The sequence below is a fragment of the Solanum pennellii genome, chromosome 3 (assembly GCF_001406875.1).
Source record: "Solanum pennellii chromosome 3, SPENNV200".
Classification (NCBI taxonomy): Eukaryota; Viridiplantae; Streptophyta; class Magnoliopsida; order Solanales; family Solanaceae; genus Solanum; species Solanum pennellii.
Genome location: NC_028639.1, coordinates 74888676 through 74904730, shown reverse-complemented (window position 1 = coordinate 74904730; position 16055 = coordinate 74888676). Strand labels below are relative to the sequence as shown.

The 16055-nt window shown below is 32.5% G+C and overlaps 1 protein-coding gene and 1 long non-coding RNA gene across 4 annotated transcripts; both read left to right on the top strand.

Annotated features, from left to right (window-relative positions):
* Positions 1-449: 449 nt before the first annotated feature.
* LOC114076454 lies at positions 450-3611 on the top strand. The gene is made up of 2 exons (XR_003577388.1): positions 450-563; positions 3031-3611. It is a non-coding gene; the product is annotated as an uncharacterized LOC114076454 (long non-coding RNA).
* A 1156-nt stretch (positions 3612-4767) lies between these two features.
* LOC107015285 (protein ROS1-like) lies at positions 4768-14455 on the top strand. Of its 3 annotated transcripts, none has more exons than XM_015215505.2 (21): positions 4769-4937; positions 5188-5334; positions 6220-6951; positions 7059-8135; positions 8217-8720; positions 8808-8898; positions 8975-9452; positions 10482-10561; positions 10659-10743; positions 10840-10931; positions 11011-11079; positions 11185-11221; positions 11306-11388; positions 11603-12091; positions 12223-12259; positions 12334-12391; positions 12511-12644; positions 12730-12795; positions 12881-12995; positions 13098-13136; positions 14122-14455. In XM_015215505.2, exons 2-21 carry the CDS (start codon positions 5190-5192, stop codon positions 14223-14225), a joined length of 4515 nt encoding a protein of 1504 aa, XP_015070991.1. In that variant the 5' UTR covers positions 4769-4937; positions 5188-5189; the 3' UTR covers positions 14226-14455. The 3 variants fall into 3 exon arrangements, 2 of the variants coding, with proteins under 2 accessions (XP_015070991.1, XP_015070992.1); XM_015215506.2 differs by lacking the exon at positions 4769-4937 and adding an exon at positions 4969-5091; XR_003577474.1 differs by lacking the exons at positions 12730-12795; positions 12881-12995; positions 13098-13136; positions 14122-14455 and having other exon boundaries at positions 4768-4937; positions 11603-12101; positions 12511-12538.
* The last annotated feature ends 1600 nt before the right edge of the window (positions 14456-16055 follow it).

Here is a 16055-nt window from a genome sequence, read left to right as displayed (position 1 = left end):
CTTTTCTTAATAATTAAACTTGAGTAGAAAATTTAAAAATACTTGATTAAGAGAATTTAATTAATTCTTTACAACTCTTTATAATTAAAAAAAAATCCAGCCATCTCAATCTCAGTTCAACAACCATAACATGAACAAATAACAATTTGTCTTCACGAGTTCTTTTTGACAATACTATTCGCAATAATATGAAATAAGTATTACAAAAAATAGAGCTGATTGCACTGAAATCATGGGCAAACATCATGAATACACTAAAGTTGGCCTAAATCATTGGATTATCTAGTTTAAAATAATAATAACAATAGTTAGTATGTTTATAATTTTTATATTAACTCAACAGCAGACAACTCTTGATCGTTATTGGAGGTTAGATTTGTCATTTCCGTGCTCTTGTCTTCAAGCGGTGCTCTGAAATACACATTTCTTTGTACTATTCTTTATTTGAATTTGGAGGTCTCACAGTTTTAACATCTATGCTTTAACAACAAACAGTTGTATCTGAATTTATGATTTTCTTCTTCGTATTTGGATTTCCAAAATCACTCTGACCTATATACTTTGTGAGTGCTCTTTTCCTCTTTCTGTTCAATATTACCGATTTCATCTGTGCTTTTCTTTTTATTTTCGTTTCTTCTTAGTCTCAAATATTTGTGTTGATGATGCACATACATTCGCTTCATTATTAGAAATAGTCTTGGAAAACCTTTACTTTCAGCTCAATCTTCTTTATTTGCCCTCGCTTCCATAACTGCTTTTCTTTTCAATTTTAGGTTTTGATTTGAGTTCTCTTTATGTAGTTGATGTTCTCTCCTTCCCCGATTTAGGAATTCATAGTTCCTCCTTTTTTGCGGGTTAACGCGTATGTATGTGTTCCTATTGATTAACATCTGGTTTGCTACTGCATGTCATGTGATTGCATGTGTGAATCCAGTTTCTGATTCTGGCTGGAACATAATTTTGGCTTGTTTTGTTGTTCAACAACTTCTCTCTATAATATTGGTTTTTTCGTTATTCAATGATTTCTCTCTTTTTTGGTAAAAATTGATTATATATTTCTATATTAGTAATTTCCTCTCAAAATGAAAGCATAAACTTGTTCAAAATGATATTTCCTTCTTTTTTTGCTTGGAATGAACTTTGTCAGTACATTTTCCTCAAATATGATAACTTCGCCACTTGCTAGATCATGTCCTATGAGAGTTCTGTTAACAGTTAGAGCAGCATCTGGTATTCTAGGAATAAATAAAGCAGTTTAAGTAATCCAACCTAAGGATGTCCTATGAGAATGTGGAATCTTACTATGGAACTTATTTCTTCACTTCCATTATCCAAAGCAAATGGAGTTTTTCTTTGAATCTTTTTCGCTTTTATTTCAATGCTCATCTTTTTCTTGTTCTGTGTGAATGAATTTATACCAAAGAAAGAAGTATAACTGATAATTATTGCCAGAATAAAATCAAACTGTTTCGAGGACTCATCTATTGTCCCTAAGGAGGCAATTAGACCACCATACACTAATGAGTTACTTGCCTACTTACCTACAAATGCAAACAGTGCTAAATTGCTATTTATTTCTTTGTTCTACGCAGGTTCTTGATATGTGCGTATAGTTTACATACATATGTTTACGTAGAAAATTACTGACTTTGTGTTTGATGTATGTTGAGGAAAGATATTGTTGAGTACTTCATAGAGCAGCTTTCTGATTTACCTTTGCTTCTAATAGATGAGTTTTATGTTATGAATCTCAATGCGTAAAACAAAACATCATTTATGGAGATTGAGTCATCCAAAAACTTTTTGCTTCAATCGTTACTGATCTATAGTGTTGATCGTGGATTCTAAATGAACTCCTAAACTTCAACTCTTACATTTCGCGTATGTCGTGTACTCGTGTTGCTCTCTGATTAACATAAATGGAAAGTGGTTTAATAGACTAGCATGTGAGTGAAAATTCTCCATTTCCAAAACAGAGGAGGTAAGGGTTTATTAAATTCAAGTTCTAAAAAATCTTTCTTATAGGTACAACACACAGAAGTTAAAAAGATTTAGCCTTTCACCTTAATTGTCAAAATTTCAGTCATTTTCAAAGGATACAAAAAGTTACAAGAAAAATAAACCAAAGATAGAGGAAGAACATTGATAAAATTTGAATCTTTACACTACTTATTGGAATAAACAGACAGAGCAAAGAAATTCTAACAAAGTGGTAGATTTTGTCAATACCAGAACTGTTTTCTAGGTAACCTTACAGGCAAAACAAAGCATTATTACTTGAAAACCAAAGCTACAAGAAATTGAATTTGGCAAGCAACGTTGTTGTTGGTAGTAGACATTTTCTTCCTGCTAACTCTAGTAAAGTTTTCCTCTTAAGTAATAACTTCTTTTCTAACGTATTACTATATAAGATTAGAGATGTAGTGAAGGGATCATTGCTTTTGTCAATTGCTAATAAGGTATTGCCAGAAGAAGCAAAGACTCAAGCAACTGCTGCAACACAAACTTGATCACTGCTCTTAAAGCTTCAATCTTATCATTTGTTATCTCTGTTTGATATCAAACAAAAGAACATTAGCAACTCCAGCATTATTAATTCAAAATGTTAATTAAAGTAAGCAAGACACAATAGGAAAAAGTGATAAATCTATCTCCCTATTATACCTAAAGACGTGCCTCTCAAGATCGACCAGTTTTAAGTCATTCAAAAGTAATTAAATCTTCTCCAAACCCAGAAAACCTCATGAAAATTGAGGTGTGCCCAACATCTCCACAACTAACAAAGCCCATGAGTATGACTTCTCACTCTACATCATACTACATAAAACTAAAGGTCGATATATGTGTCAGGTCAAATTAAGCTATTTCAACGGCTAAAAATCATTTTCCTATTAAAATGTGCATAATGATTAACAAGGCTGAATGAAAATTGTTACTCTACTATTCTATCGTAATATTGCTTTCTCAAATTTCTTTACTTGTGGTGGTCTGGAAATTTGTTGGCCTAATTACACATGTTTTCTCTTATAGGTGTGTCGATGGATAAAAAAGCCATCTCTCTAGCGTTGTCCTCACAAGAAAAGGCACGCCAATGCATTATTAATAATAGGTTATATAGTATATATAAACAACTCTCATCAGACAAAAAAGAAGCACTTTATCTACAACATCGGACAACATATCAACAATTGATCAGCACCAAAATTCTCCTTGGTGGTTCTCTTACTCCACTACCTAATGCTCAGCTTCAATTCACTGTACAGAAAAGTGTTACTGTTAGAGACATATCGCCTCACCCTGAAACAAGTTTGCTAAATATACTGCATAACTGCATGAAGTTTTATCTTTGACTTAAGTGTAGTTCTGATTTGCTGATGGTTATTACACCGTTGTTCGTGCTCTAGGCAACACCTCTTGCATTGATACTTCTACAGTTGTATTTGGCAAAGGAAAAGATATAATTGGTTGACTATCCATCTTTGAAGTAACGACCGGGGAGCGGCTTCCCTACTAGAAGGACTCATCTCAAGACACATCACGACCTATATATAACTTTTTCTTCATTCTTCTTCTTCTTGTCTTTTTAAAAAATAAAACAAAATTTGAATTCATTTCGAATGAATTTATATATGAAATTCACCAAGTGGATTTCATATCTAAATTTTAGGACTGTTTAGAGGCGATTTTGAGTTTATCAAAATTGAATCTTTACGTATAATTAGTGTATATTTATGTGTAGTCAATGTATATTTCATATATAATTAAGCTATATTCACCTTTTGAGTGTATCATAATAAACTCAAAATCGAATCTTTACGTATAATTAGTGTATATTTATGTCTAGTCAATGTATATTTCATATATAATTAAGCTATTCACCTTTTGAGTGTATCATAATGTATATATTGTAAGTCTATATTTTCTGTAACTTTTGATTAGTTTTTATGTAAATAAAGACAATTTTATTTTTATTATAAACTAATTACTTTATTACGTACTTGAAATTAGCCCAAAAATAATGTATTATCATAATCATGTTAAGTACCTTTTAAAACTAAATTCTGGAATGATATATTTCCTTACGGGGAAAATAATTTTTTTTTTTTGGGAAAATAGTTTTGTAATGTAGAATTGGATATAAAATATAGATGAAAAATTGGGGAAAGCTACCTATCACATCAACGGTTAATTTTATTGTATAATTTGATTTAAATATATTTATTTATAAAAATACGTTAAGCTTTTAAAAAAATAGTCGTTGTCTTTGTTAGAAAGCGTTTTATAGATGACAACAATTTAACATAGTTATTACTTATTATCATCGTTTTTGTTAGAAAGTATTTTATATTCAGTGAAGTATAATGGACTGCCAATTGAATTAAAACATACCAATAATGACGATTAGATTTTACATGATAATAATAATGGTTGTTGTTATTGTCTCTGTTGGAAAGTGTTTTATACCCAGTAAAGTTTAATAATTCTACGACGATTAGATTTTACATGATAATAATTACGGTTATCATTGTCGTCTCTATTAGAAAGTGTTTTATATCCAGTAAAATTTAATAGACTCTCAGATGAAATAAAACATATCAATAATGATAATTACACTTTTACTTGATAATAATAATAATAACATACCCAGTAAAGCTAATAAATCATGCCAATAATATCAACGGTAACTATTCATTCAGACTCTCAGTTAGAAGTAAAACATAACGGAAAACCTAAATAAATATGTATATATATATCATATACCAGATAGCAGATAGAAAACCAAAATAAACAAAGCTTTGCCGTTGGTTAGTAGTACTTAATTTCAGGCTATACGGTTAAAAAGTTTAGTCGTTGGATAGAAGTTAAATTGTTTTAACCCTACATCTTTTACTGCGCCATTCTCACATCCACCTCCATTCTTTACTGTGGAAAATCAGGTATGTTTTTGCTAATTCTGCAATTTTTCTTTTTCTCTTTCCATAATTCCTGTTCCTCGGAGAATTTCATGAATTGGTTTATCTTCAAGTAGCAATAAATTTCAATCTTTTTGGCCAAAAAAGCAAATTGAATTGTTGTAGAGACGAAAAATTGGTTTAATTTTGGCTTGATCTCTAATTGAAATGACTAATTTGTTTTTGCTGTATTTTTGGGGTTTAATTCTGATGGGTTTTTGTGTTACTGAAATAGGGATGGAACTGGGCAATGCAGACCAGGAAGAGTTGGAGAAAACAGTTTTTTTTACACCAATAACACCCTCCAAGTGCATACCAGCAGCAACAGAATTTAACTCTATCAATGCTGGCTTGAACAATTTTTGGTCCACAAATAGTTCATGTAAGTTAGTGTAATTATTTTTACTATTCTTATAACTGTTGTAGTTAATTGTGTTTATCAGGTTATCAATGGATGGTTTATCTTAGTTGAAACTGACCTATAAATTGTAACCTACTTGTGTAAATATTCTTTTGTATGGTCAATGCATAACATAGTTCTATTTCATCATGGATTCAGTATGATGGGTTTTTCATGTTTTATTGGCGTTTTTAGTAAATTCATGTAGTTAACAATGAAGTAATTTGTTGACTAGTCCCGTATAATGTTTGTTAAGTACGTGCAGCATCTAGGAGTAATTTCTCAGATTCAAAAGAATTTAGTTGAGCTTAGTGATCATAGTTGAATATGAGTATATAATAACTGTAGCAATTACTACAAATGAACCTAATGCAAAATAAAGCTATGAAGTGAGAAAGGGAGGAAATCAGTAAGAATAAGGAATAGCATTTCAACCAAGTCACACATTTACGAGGCTCAGTATAACAGAATAAGTAAAAGCATAACGGTGAACTATCTAAAAGGAGTGATACTGCAAATAACAATGGAAACTCTGTAAAGATAATACTGCCGAACCTCATGGTACCATTTACTACAATAACCACTGGAAGAGTAGCATTGCAATGGTAGAACTAACTGTAATGCTGCACTTGGTTGCTTGATTTTACTTACTTGAGCACTAATTACATGATGTTACTCGTGCGTTCCTTCTTGATCATTTACTTTCCCCCCTGTATTTCTAATATTGGAATCACGAACTAACCATATCTGATGTACTAAAAAAATAATTGACGTAATTAGACACCAACTAAACCACTATCAATTTTCTAATGTCCAGATCTGCATTAAGTTCAAGTCCACTTAATCGTCTTACAAACATTTTTGCAGATAACAGCCAAAAAAAGGATGAGGAGGTTTCTGATGTTATCGGAGGGAGGAGCGAATTTCTAAGTAGACATTTGGATGGTGGTTCTGAATCTGCGACAGTGGCTCCTTCAACTCCTATGACAAAGGCTAACCCACGAAAGAAACAATGTGGTAGCGTAGACATGAATGAAAGACCACTGAAGAAACCAAGAATGAGAAAACACACACCCAAAATCTTTGATGAAAGTAAGCCCAAAAAGACTCCAAAGCCTAAGATAAAGCCTTCAATTCCAAAATCAGGTAACTCTAAGGTCAGTGCCAAGACAAAGAAGAAGATAGAAAAGGACCACGACAAAGTTTCAGTTGATTTATCAGGAGATGCTTATATGCAAACACCTAATAGTAAGATTCCAGAAACTATTCCCGGATCGCTGGTCCTACAGGTTTCAACTCCTCAACCAGAAACTCTTGAGCATGCTCTCTCAGCAATAAGTCCACCAGATCTTGAGCACGATATTCTTACAGATTTTGGACATGTTTCGAAGTCATGTAAACGATCTCTCCCTTTCAACTTGGAAAATGAGAACGATTTTTTATCCATAGAAGCAGCAGTAGTGATTAGAAATCATGTAACTCAAAGTTACAACAAATTCTTGACAAATCCATTGGACGGTTTTAATGAGCAGGCAGTTGATACAAATAGCTCCATTGGCTTAGAAGATAATTTAGAGGCAGAGTCCCAACCCAACCAAGGTAACCAAATTTTTATTTATATTTTTGCTGAAAATCTTTTTATTCTCAAAGAATTTTTGGAATTTATCTTTCTATTCAAATTCACATTGGCACCATATCTGTGGCAGGAAATGATCCTAGTATCTACCAGGATGATCAGAGAGCCTGTCAGCATCATTTTCTGAAAGTTTATGAAAGGAGGAAAACTCAAATAGATTTGATGCCCTTGGCAGGAAATGAAGCTCACGTCTACCCGAACAACCATGGAACAATCTCGGCTTGTCGGGATCATTCTGTGAAAGTTTATAAAAGGAGGACAATAGGAAACACTGGCGCCGTGCCTTTGGCAGGAAATGAAACGACCTCCCAGAATGACCATAAATCCCAAGAAAAAGGTGGTTCTCGGCTTGATTTTCTGGAAAGTTACAGGACATCAAATAACATTGGCACTGCTGATTATGCAGACAAAGGCTGGAATCCACTGGATACTAATACAAAGAGCAAAGTGACTTCAAAGAGCTCTTTTACAATTTGCAAGAGGGTTACCAGGAGGGATTTTGAAATTGTTAATGGTGCTAAAAATACATGTTTTTCAAATATGAAATCGGGGAAGAAAGGAAAATTTAGATCACATTTTGTTGTAATGGTCCTACCTAACAAGAATCAAATTGCAGCTGCAATGGCTGATATAGAATCTTTTGAGTGTGTGTTCAGCTTGTCCCCTATGGTTAAGTCTCGTAGGAGGAGATTAATCCATCCTAAGAGGACCAAGTCTGCTCACAGGGAAGAATATACAAAACTAGAACCATTACCTTTGTCTGCATGCAGGGAAGAAAATACAGAACTAGGACCAAGTCTGCCCATGAACGCCTTGACTTTGTCTCCACTAGTCACGTCCAAAAGAAAGAGATCTAAGAATTGCAAAAGATCAACTGCTATTCTAGATCCTCTCTGCCTTAAGTCAGGTTTAAGTGCAATCAATGGGTTTGAATCTTTTGTAGATAAGTGGTCTCAAATAAGTGCTTGCAATGAAATTCAGGAATGCTCGCAACATGAAGGTTCGTGGCCCCAAACAGATAAATCAGGTCGCAATGATATTGAAGAGTGCCCCCAACATGAAGATTTATTGCCTAGAACAAATAAATCAACTTGCAGTGAAATTCAGGAATACACACAACATGAGAATCTGCTGCCTAAAACAAAGCGTAATCCACTTAGACATGCATTTTTCCTTTTTGTACTTGTCATAATATTTGTACTATATAACCTTGAATGAAATTTTGCAGGTTCAACAAAGATAATCACCGTTGCAGCAATTATTCGGATTTTTAAAAAAATAAAGATTGGTGATACGAGAACTTATAAAAAGAAAAGAACAACCAGCAACAATAATGACCAGCTTGTCTTGAGGAATCCTGATGGTTCAATGATCGTTCAAAATCCCAAAGCCAAAGAATTGCCCAGGGTTAATGATGACCAGCTTGTCTTGAGGAATCCTGATGGTTCAATGATTGTTCAAAAGCGCAAAGCCAAAAAATTGCCCAAGTTTAATGATGACCAGCTTGTCTTGCGGAATCTTGATGGTTCAATGATTGTTCAAAAGCGCAAAGCCAAAGAATTGCCCAAGGTTGATCTTGATAGTGAATCAGAGCGAGTGTGGGAACAACTCATAGAAAATGGTGGAATTGACGAGGAGCCGGATGAAAAGAAGAAAATATGGTGGAAGGAACAAAGAGAATTATTTAAAGGAAGAGCAGCCTCATTCATTGCCCGCATGTGTCTCGTCTTAGGTACAACTCAAGAATTTCTCTTTTACAAGTAATTCAATACTTCTATTTTTATGCTAAACTTTTACCATGCTAAAAATCTATTTACAGGGAAAAGGACTTTTTCTCCATGGAAAGGGTCAGTGGTAGACTCTGTGGTTGGCGTTTTCCTAACACAAAACGTGTCAGATTATCTTTCGAGGTAAACTTTATTGTGTTATATCCTCATATTTTTCTCATTCGGTAGAGTGTAAACAATCTTGTTGTATCCTATGCAGCAATGCCTTCATGCTTCTTGCTTCAGCGTTCCCACTTCAAAATAGTCAAGAAATGACTACACAACAAGAACAAGCTCTAGCGATTACACATGTATTGCCAGATTCAGATGAAATTTTTGTGTCAAATACGTCAGAAAGTATGCAAGAAGAAAATATTGGAAATGAAAGTACATGTGGAAGTCAGTCTTCAGCCAATTGTGGTAACCCAGAAGTGATAAGCTTTGCTAAGAGTTGCGATTTAGTAAATGAAACAGGTGATTTGCCCGACGAGATGTCGAGAGAGAAAAATAAATTGCCAAAGAGAGAATTTGATTGGGATAGATTGAGGAAAGCCTATTCTACTGGAACATATACTGGTTCCACTGAAAGTAACAGGGATTCGGTTAATTGGGAAGCTGTTAGACATGCTGATGTTAAAAAAATTTTTGAACAAATTAAATGTCGAGGACAGGGTAATGTTCTTGCTGCAAAAATTAAGGTACACTCGTTTGACTTCTCTCATTTCATTTATGATTTTACGAATGATGTACCGTAGAGTTGATTAATTGATTTTTTTTCTTTACCTAGAAAAGAAACATAAGCAAAAAGAAATATGTTACATCAATATGTCTACAATAATTGATAAAAATATTATATCCCTAATAGTTTCTGCTTTTTGTTTTCCCTATTTTAATTATTTTTAAAATAGAAACAAAAATAACAACGAACAATTAAAATTTGAAAAGAAAATTTACTACATTCCTAATGTCATAATGTATAAAGAAATAATAAAATTTCTACATATCAGTTGTAACTTTGTAATAATAAAGAGGACTCTTTCTGAACAAATAAAATTAATTGTAACTTCAGATTTTGAAATAAAATTTGATAATATTGAAAAAAAGTTAGTGCATTCCTGTGTCATTATAAAAGAGAATTATAATTTTTTTAAATACTTGAAAATGGTATGTAATTATATATAATATACAAAAAAAAAAAGATCATAAGTAAAGCTTTTCCATTTTTTAGTTTTAGTTTAGGTTGTCGAAATTCTCATTAATTACATAAACCTACCACATTGTTTTATTTTTTCTTGTTCCCACACTTGTTTTTATTCTGTTTTCTATTTATGACGGTGTTATATACTATTTTAAACTCAACTTTTCTAAATCAATTATTTTCTTTTGTCTATGAAAAGAAATATTGAATGAATGAATCCTTGAAAGGATAACTTCATAGCTTTGCATCCAAAGATATTAAAAGAGTGAATTTCAAATAAAACACATGAATTTTATTAATGATATTTGTGATTTATTATTATGTTTTGGTAGAGGCCATTGATTGTATTGAGTCGTGAATCCAATATTTGAAATGTATAGGTTCCTATAATAACCTGAACTAGGTAATATAATAACACTAGGTTCAAATTCAAATATTTATGGATATATAATATATTTCTTAATATGTTATGAGTGTGTACTATATTGGGAGTAAGGTCTCTTAACCAATTAGTTGGCGGACTTTGCAGAATTTTCTTAATCGATCGTTTGAACATCATGGAAGCGTTGACCTTGAGTGGTTAAGAGATGTCCCGAAGGAGGATGTGAAGTAAGAATATAAATTATTTAGTCAAAGTTATGGTCATCGTGATATTTAAAAGCTAATATATCATAGAGCATTCTTTTATTATCTTGCTTCTGTTCAGAGAATATTTATTGAGTATTTATGGGCTTGGGCCGAAGAGCACGGATTGCATTCGACTTTTGTCACTTCGACATCATTCCTTCCCTGTAAGTATTCAGCATATAGTGGTTATCCACTTTCGTTGGGCCTTCGGAATCTCGGCATACTGGATTTTTCTTATTTAACTATACTTTTGGTTGAAGGTTGACATAAATGTTGCTCGGATAGTAGTACGTCTAGGATGGGTCCCTTTGCAACCATTACCTGATGGGCTCCAAATGCATCTTTTGGAAAAGTATGTATTGAATAAATTCTATTTAGTGTTGGTATGTTCGATCTATTATATATTAATTGTTGATTTTGTTTTCAATTAGGTTCCCCCTGGAGAGTTCCATACAAAAGTACCTTTGGCCACGTTTATGCGAACTTGATGTGTCAACACTGTAAGCATTTTCATTTTCTCTGGAGCTTTCTTGTTCAATGGATTTGTTGTAACTGAAAAATTGTCCTAGAAATTCTTCTGCTCATTAAGTTGGTATGCTTGGCAGATATGAATTGCATTATCACATGATCACATTCGGAAAGGTCAGATTTGCACTCAATAGTCAATGATACGATAATTTGATTAGTTTTATTGTAAGCATAAGAATTTTCGTCAATATCACACAGGTCTTCTGTACAAAGAAAAAGCCAAACTGTGATGCCTGCCCATTGAGAGGCGACTGCAGGCATTTTGCTAGTGCATTTGCAAGGTTTGCATCAGATTACTGCTTATAAAAATAAAATAATATATATATCTTTTCCAATTAAATTTATATCTAGGCCTCACAATAATCTGTTTATTATATGAAATATCTGACATTCCACAAGACACTTGATTTTTTCGACATTGAATACTCAATATTCCAAGAAAAAGACAAATTCATCCTTGTGCATTACAATATTTATAAATTTTGCAATATACAGTACTAGGCTTCGCCTCCCAGGACCACAACAGAAAGGAGAGGCTGACTCTAAGCAACCTGATACAGTTGATGACGTCTTAAACATGTGTGTGTCGTTACCAAATTTGCCCCATTCTAGCGAAAGCTTCTCGCAGTCCAGCTTCCAGACTCAACAGTATGAGCCTATCGTAGAAATGCCAGAATCTCCAGAGCACAGACCTCTAGAATTACTGGAACAAGACATTGAAGACTTCTCTTATGAGGCAGAGCATGAACAGGAGATTCCTACCATCAAACTCAACACTAAAGCTTTTGGAGAAAATATTTTGAGCTTCATTGACAAGTCCAATAAAGACTTCAAAGAAATTGTGTTGAGCTTTGTTGATGAGATCAGTAAATTGCAAAGTGATGAAGAAGTGTCCAAAGCCTTGGTTCTTTTGAATCCAAAATCTGCTGCACGTCCTGCTCGTAAATTGAAGACGGAGACTCGACTTAGGACTGAGCACTTAGTGTTAGTAACAGTAATACTTAATCCGTCTTTTTGTGTATCAAATATCTAAAGTTACTGAATTATATGCTTATAGCATAAGTAAATAGTATGTCCCACGTGTATAATAAACCCACACAATTGGTCTATTGCAGGTATGAGCTTCCAGATGATCATCCTCTTTTGAGTGGGGTAATCTCTTATACATCCCATCCTATCAAATTTTCTTCACTGCAACTATATTTATTAATGTTATTTCTTTGCAGTTTGAGAAACGGGAGCCTGATGACGATTGTCCTTACCTTCTTGCCATCAGCCAAACAGGTAAAAAAGTATTTGTCATTTGTGGATATGCTTAGTATAAATGTTTCTATAAAAATTCTCTTTTAATCATGTTTCTGGCCATATACAGTTTGAACTAACAATTATTTTATAACTTTTAGAGCAAGTTGTGCATAAACAGGAAAAAAATGGAAAAGATTCTAGCTCCAATGAATTAGAGCTTTATGATTCAGAGAAATGTTCGGACAATAAAAATTACTTCCCAAAAGATCAAATAATCTATGGGACGATTTTGGTAAGTGAATCATAAATGTCTCATTTCATATTGTTTCCTAAGAGTTTCTTTATTTAGATGAATACATATATCCATGAATTTATAGATTCCATGTCGGACGGCAAATAGGGGAAGTTTTCCACTGAATGGGACTTACTTCCAGATCAACGAGGTAATCAGATCGTGTTATTGTCTAGTATGGGTAACTAGTTTGTTGTGTTACAGCCCACTCACAAATCAATTTTTTTGTATACCAGGTTTTCGCTGATCATGAGTCGAGCCTAAATCCAATTCCCGTTGCAAGAGCCTCCATATGGAATTTGAGAGTGACAACTCTATACTGCGGAACTTCAGTTTCGTCCATTGTAAAAGGTAAATTATATTGTTGCTTGTTATATTTTACTTTTATATGATATAATGTTTTATCAGATTTGACTTCATATATACTAATATTACTCATAATATCAAAACCAGGCTTGTCAACAAGGGATATTCAGAAATGTTTTTGGAAAGGTATGTGGATAGTCTCTTTTGTATATAAAATTGAAAGAAGATATTTCCATTTTAAGAGATTTTATACCTTCACAAATCTTTTTTCTTAGGAATGTCTATACCTTCATATTTTGAACTTAATATGCTAGATTAGGAGTATCAAATGAGCGGATTGGGCTAAAATAGAAATTGGGTTGGTTCCTAACCCGTCCAAGTTTACTTAAGCTAAATGGGCTTTAAAATGGGTTAGGTCTTGACCCGCCAATTTGACCCTCTAAATCTCAATATTTTTTATATATTCTTTTTTAAGTTTTATAACCACAACTTGAATTTCAACTCATAAAAATTTAAAAAAAGAAGTTACACATGGATAGTTAAATCCTAAAAGGATACATTACATCGATGAAAATAAAGAGTCTTAAGACATGTTGAAATTGGAGATTCAATTGGACTCAATTAAGAATTCTCTTTAAATGGGTTAATGCTTGAATGAGTTGAGATTGAGCTAAATTCAAATTATATTGAGGTCAATTTTTAAAATTATGGATGGGTTATGCATAACCGGGTTCATTTTTTACACCTCTATACCAGATAGAACTATGAAGAACGGTCAGAAGTCTAGTAAAAAAAATGAAAGTAAGTCTTGGCTAAAACAGATTGCACATTATATATGATCAACAACAAACCTAGTAGGTTTGCGGAGGTTAGGATGTACGTTAATCTTACACCCTACCTTTGCACATTCTACAAACCTTCGAATCAAAGGTGTCATACGGAATCTAGCAAAGGAAATCCTTAACTATGATAAAATCAGAAACAAAAGAGAAGGCACTTTAGTGTTGTTCACCTATAGTGTTGGATTTGATGATGTTACGTTTCCTAAAAAGGTCAAGTCAAATATCACAACCGTAATTCACAGTTGCCTTTATGTGTATAGATGGATAAATGTGACGAGAAATATTTTCTGAAGTAGTCTTTTGTATTTTCACCTTAATTCTCCTTACAGGTTTCATGGTGGTAAGAGGATATGACAGAAAACAGAGGGCTCCTAGACCTCTCCATGCTCGATTTCACACCAAAGGAAATATAGAGAACTTTGATGATGAATGATAATTAGTGTTATCGATGCAAAATTCATCATAGTTGCTCATAATTTTTTCATTCTTTAACTATATTTAGATTACAAGACAGGATTTTCTTGTTGTACTTGTTCGAATCATTGTTCATTTGGTTTATAGTCTAATTTCATAAATGAGATTTACCCTGTCAAGTCACAACTGTTGGTAGAGTTGTATATTCATTGTTTGTTCAAGTAGGCCAATAGGTGCCTAAAATTTTGAGTGATCGAATGAGTACTTCCAATTAGTATTGGAAGTTCAAAGTAATCTTGCATAGATTTAGTCATTATGGTTGTAACCAGTGTTTCCAGAAATGTTTTTTTGTGACGAGTCTCGGGAGGGCGTATCAAAAACTTTTTGGGGCACAAATTGAAGACATAGCGTGAAAACATATGCCCTGGTTTTTTATGTAATTTTTATAATTGGTGTAATGATTTTTTTCAAATAGTAATTTAAATATTTTTTTTCTTCATTATTGATTATTAATATCTTTCACAAATAAAAATTATAATATTTTTCCTATATAGGTTATTTATTAGTCATAAAGTTATTTCCGATATGCCTCTCCACAAACAAGTTGTCGTAAAATTTAAATACATTGCAGTAAGAATGAAAGGCATTTCCATTATGCAATATGTATTGACAAATACTTGGCGGAAAAAAGGAAAGAAAAATGTAGTAGTGTATCTGTGAGGCGTTTCTCTCTCTCATGTCCACAGGTGGTGCCAGCTGCGCTGCCACAAAACTGAGAAACGAAATGAAAGGAGAGGGTCGGAACGAAAATCGAGGCACCTCTATAAAGAACTACAGCCTACACCTCTCCCTGCCTACTTCTCAGACTCTTTTATAAATAATACTACTACTAATTTATTACGGATTACTCTATCAATATCCCAAACACATGAATTTGTTATAACAAAATAGAAAAACCCTTCACTGTTACATTTTTTTATAACGTCTAAATATTACTCTATCTTTCCTTCATCTACTTGTTAAAAATATGAGAGATCAACTAAAACTTTTACTAGATAAATCCAACACCCATTTTTCTAAAAAAATTAATAAAGGATAAAGGAGTTACTTTCAAGTTTTCACCTAGAAATTTGATTCTTTTATTTTATTAAAATACAATTTCAACTTTCATATAAGTATTTCCACTTCAACTCTAAATACAACTCTTTTTTCAAAAATTATCTACAAATTAGAGGTGTGCACTATTTGGATTAAATCAAAAAATTAAATTTAATCTAATCAAATTCTAATTTAAATTGTTTTTTTGGATTCTTAATTTGATTTTGGATTTATAATTTTCTTTTTTTGGTTTTTTAATTTTTTTCGGATTCCGAAAATTTGAAAAAATTGAATTATGTATATATATATGTTTAGAATTAAGTTGGAGTTAACTACTTTTGTCCCTTTTATCTTACTTGTGATTTACATTAAAAAGTATATTTAAGAAATTCAATATTTTATGTATATATATAACTTTTTTTTAAATTGCAAATATTACTTTGTTATATTTCTAATTATTGACATAACCGATTAACCAAATCGAAAAAATTCAAACCAAAAAGAGAAAAACCAAACCAAATTTATTTTGGTTCGGATTGGATTACACTTCTTCAAAACCGAAAAACCAAATGCACACCTCTAGTCCAAAATGCCTTTTTAATAAAAAAATATTAACTACAACAATAAGAATTAAAAAAAATTATCTAAATATACCACATATTTTATTATAATCTCAAAAATTTCCTACAAATCGAGACGTGACGTATCAACACGAAAAGGATTGTATCGAAAATTAAAACGTGATGAATCA

What these genes read in the sequence shown, in the direction of transcription:
- LOC107015285 (XM_015215505.2), top strand. Translation starts at nt 5,190, where the DNA reads ATGGAACTGGGCAATGCAGACCAGGAAGAGTTGGAGAAAACAGTTTTT. An exon ending in TCTGCTGCCTAAAACAAAGC is followed by an intron (nt 8,136 to 8,216) that starts GTAATCCACTTA and finishes GAAATTTTGCAG; the next exon opens with GTTCAACAAAGATAATCACC. An exon ending in CCGCATGTGTCTCGTCTTAG is followed by an intron (nt 8,721 to 8,807) that starts GTACAACTCAAG and finishes ATCTATTTACAG; the next exon opens with GGAAAAGGACTTTTTCTCCA.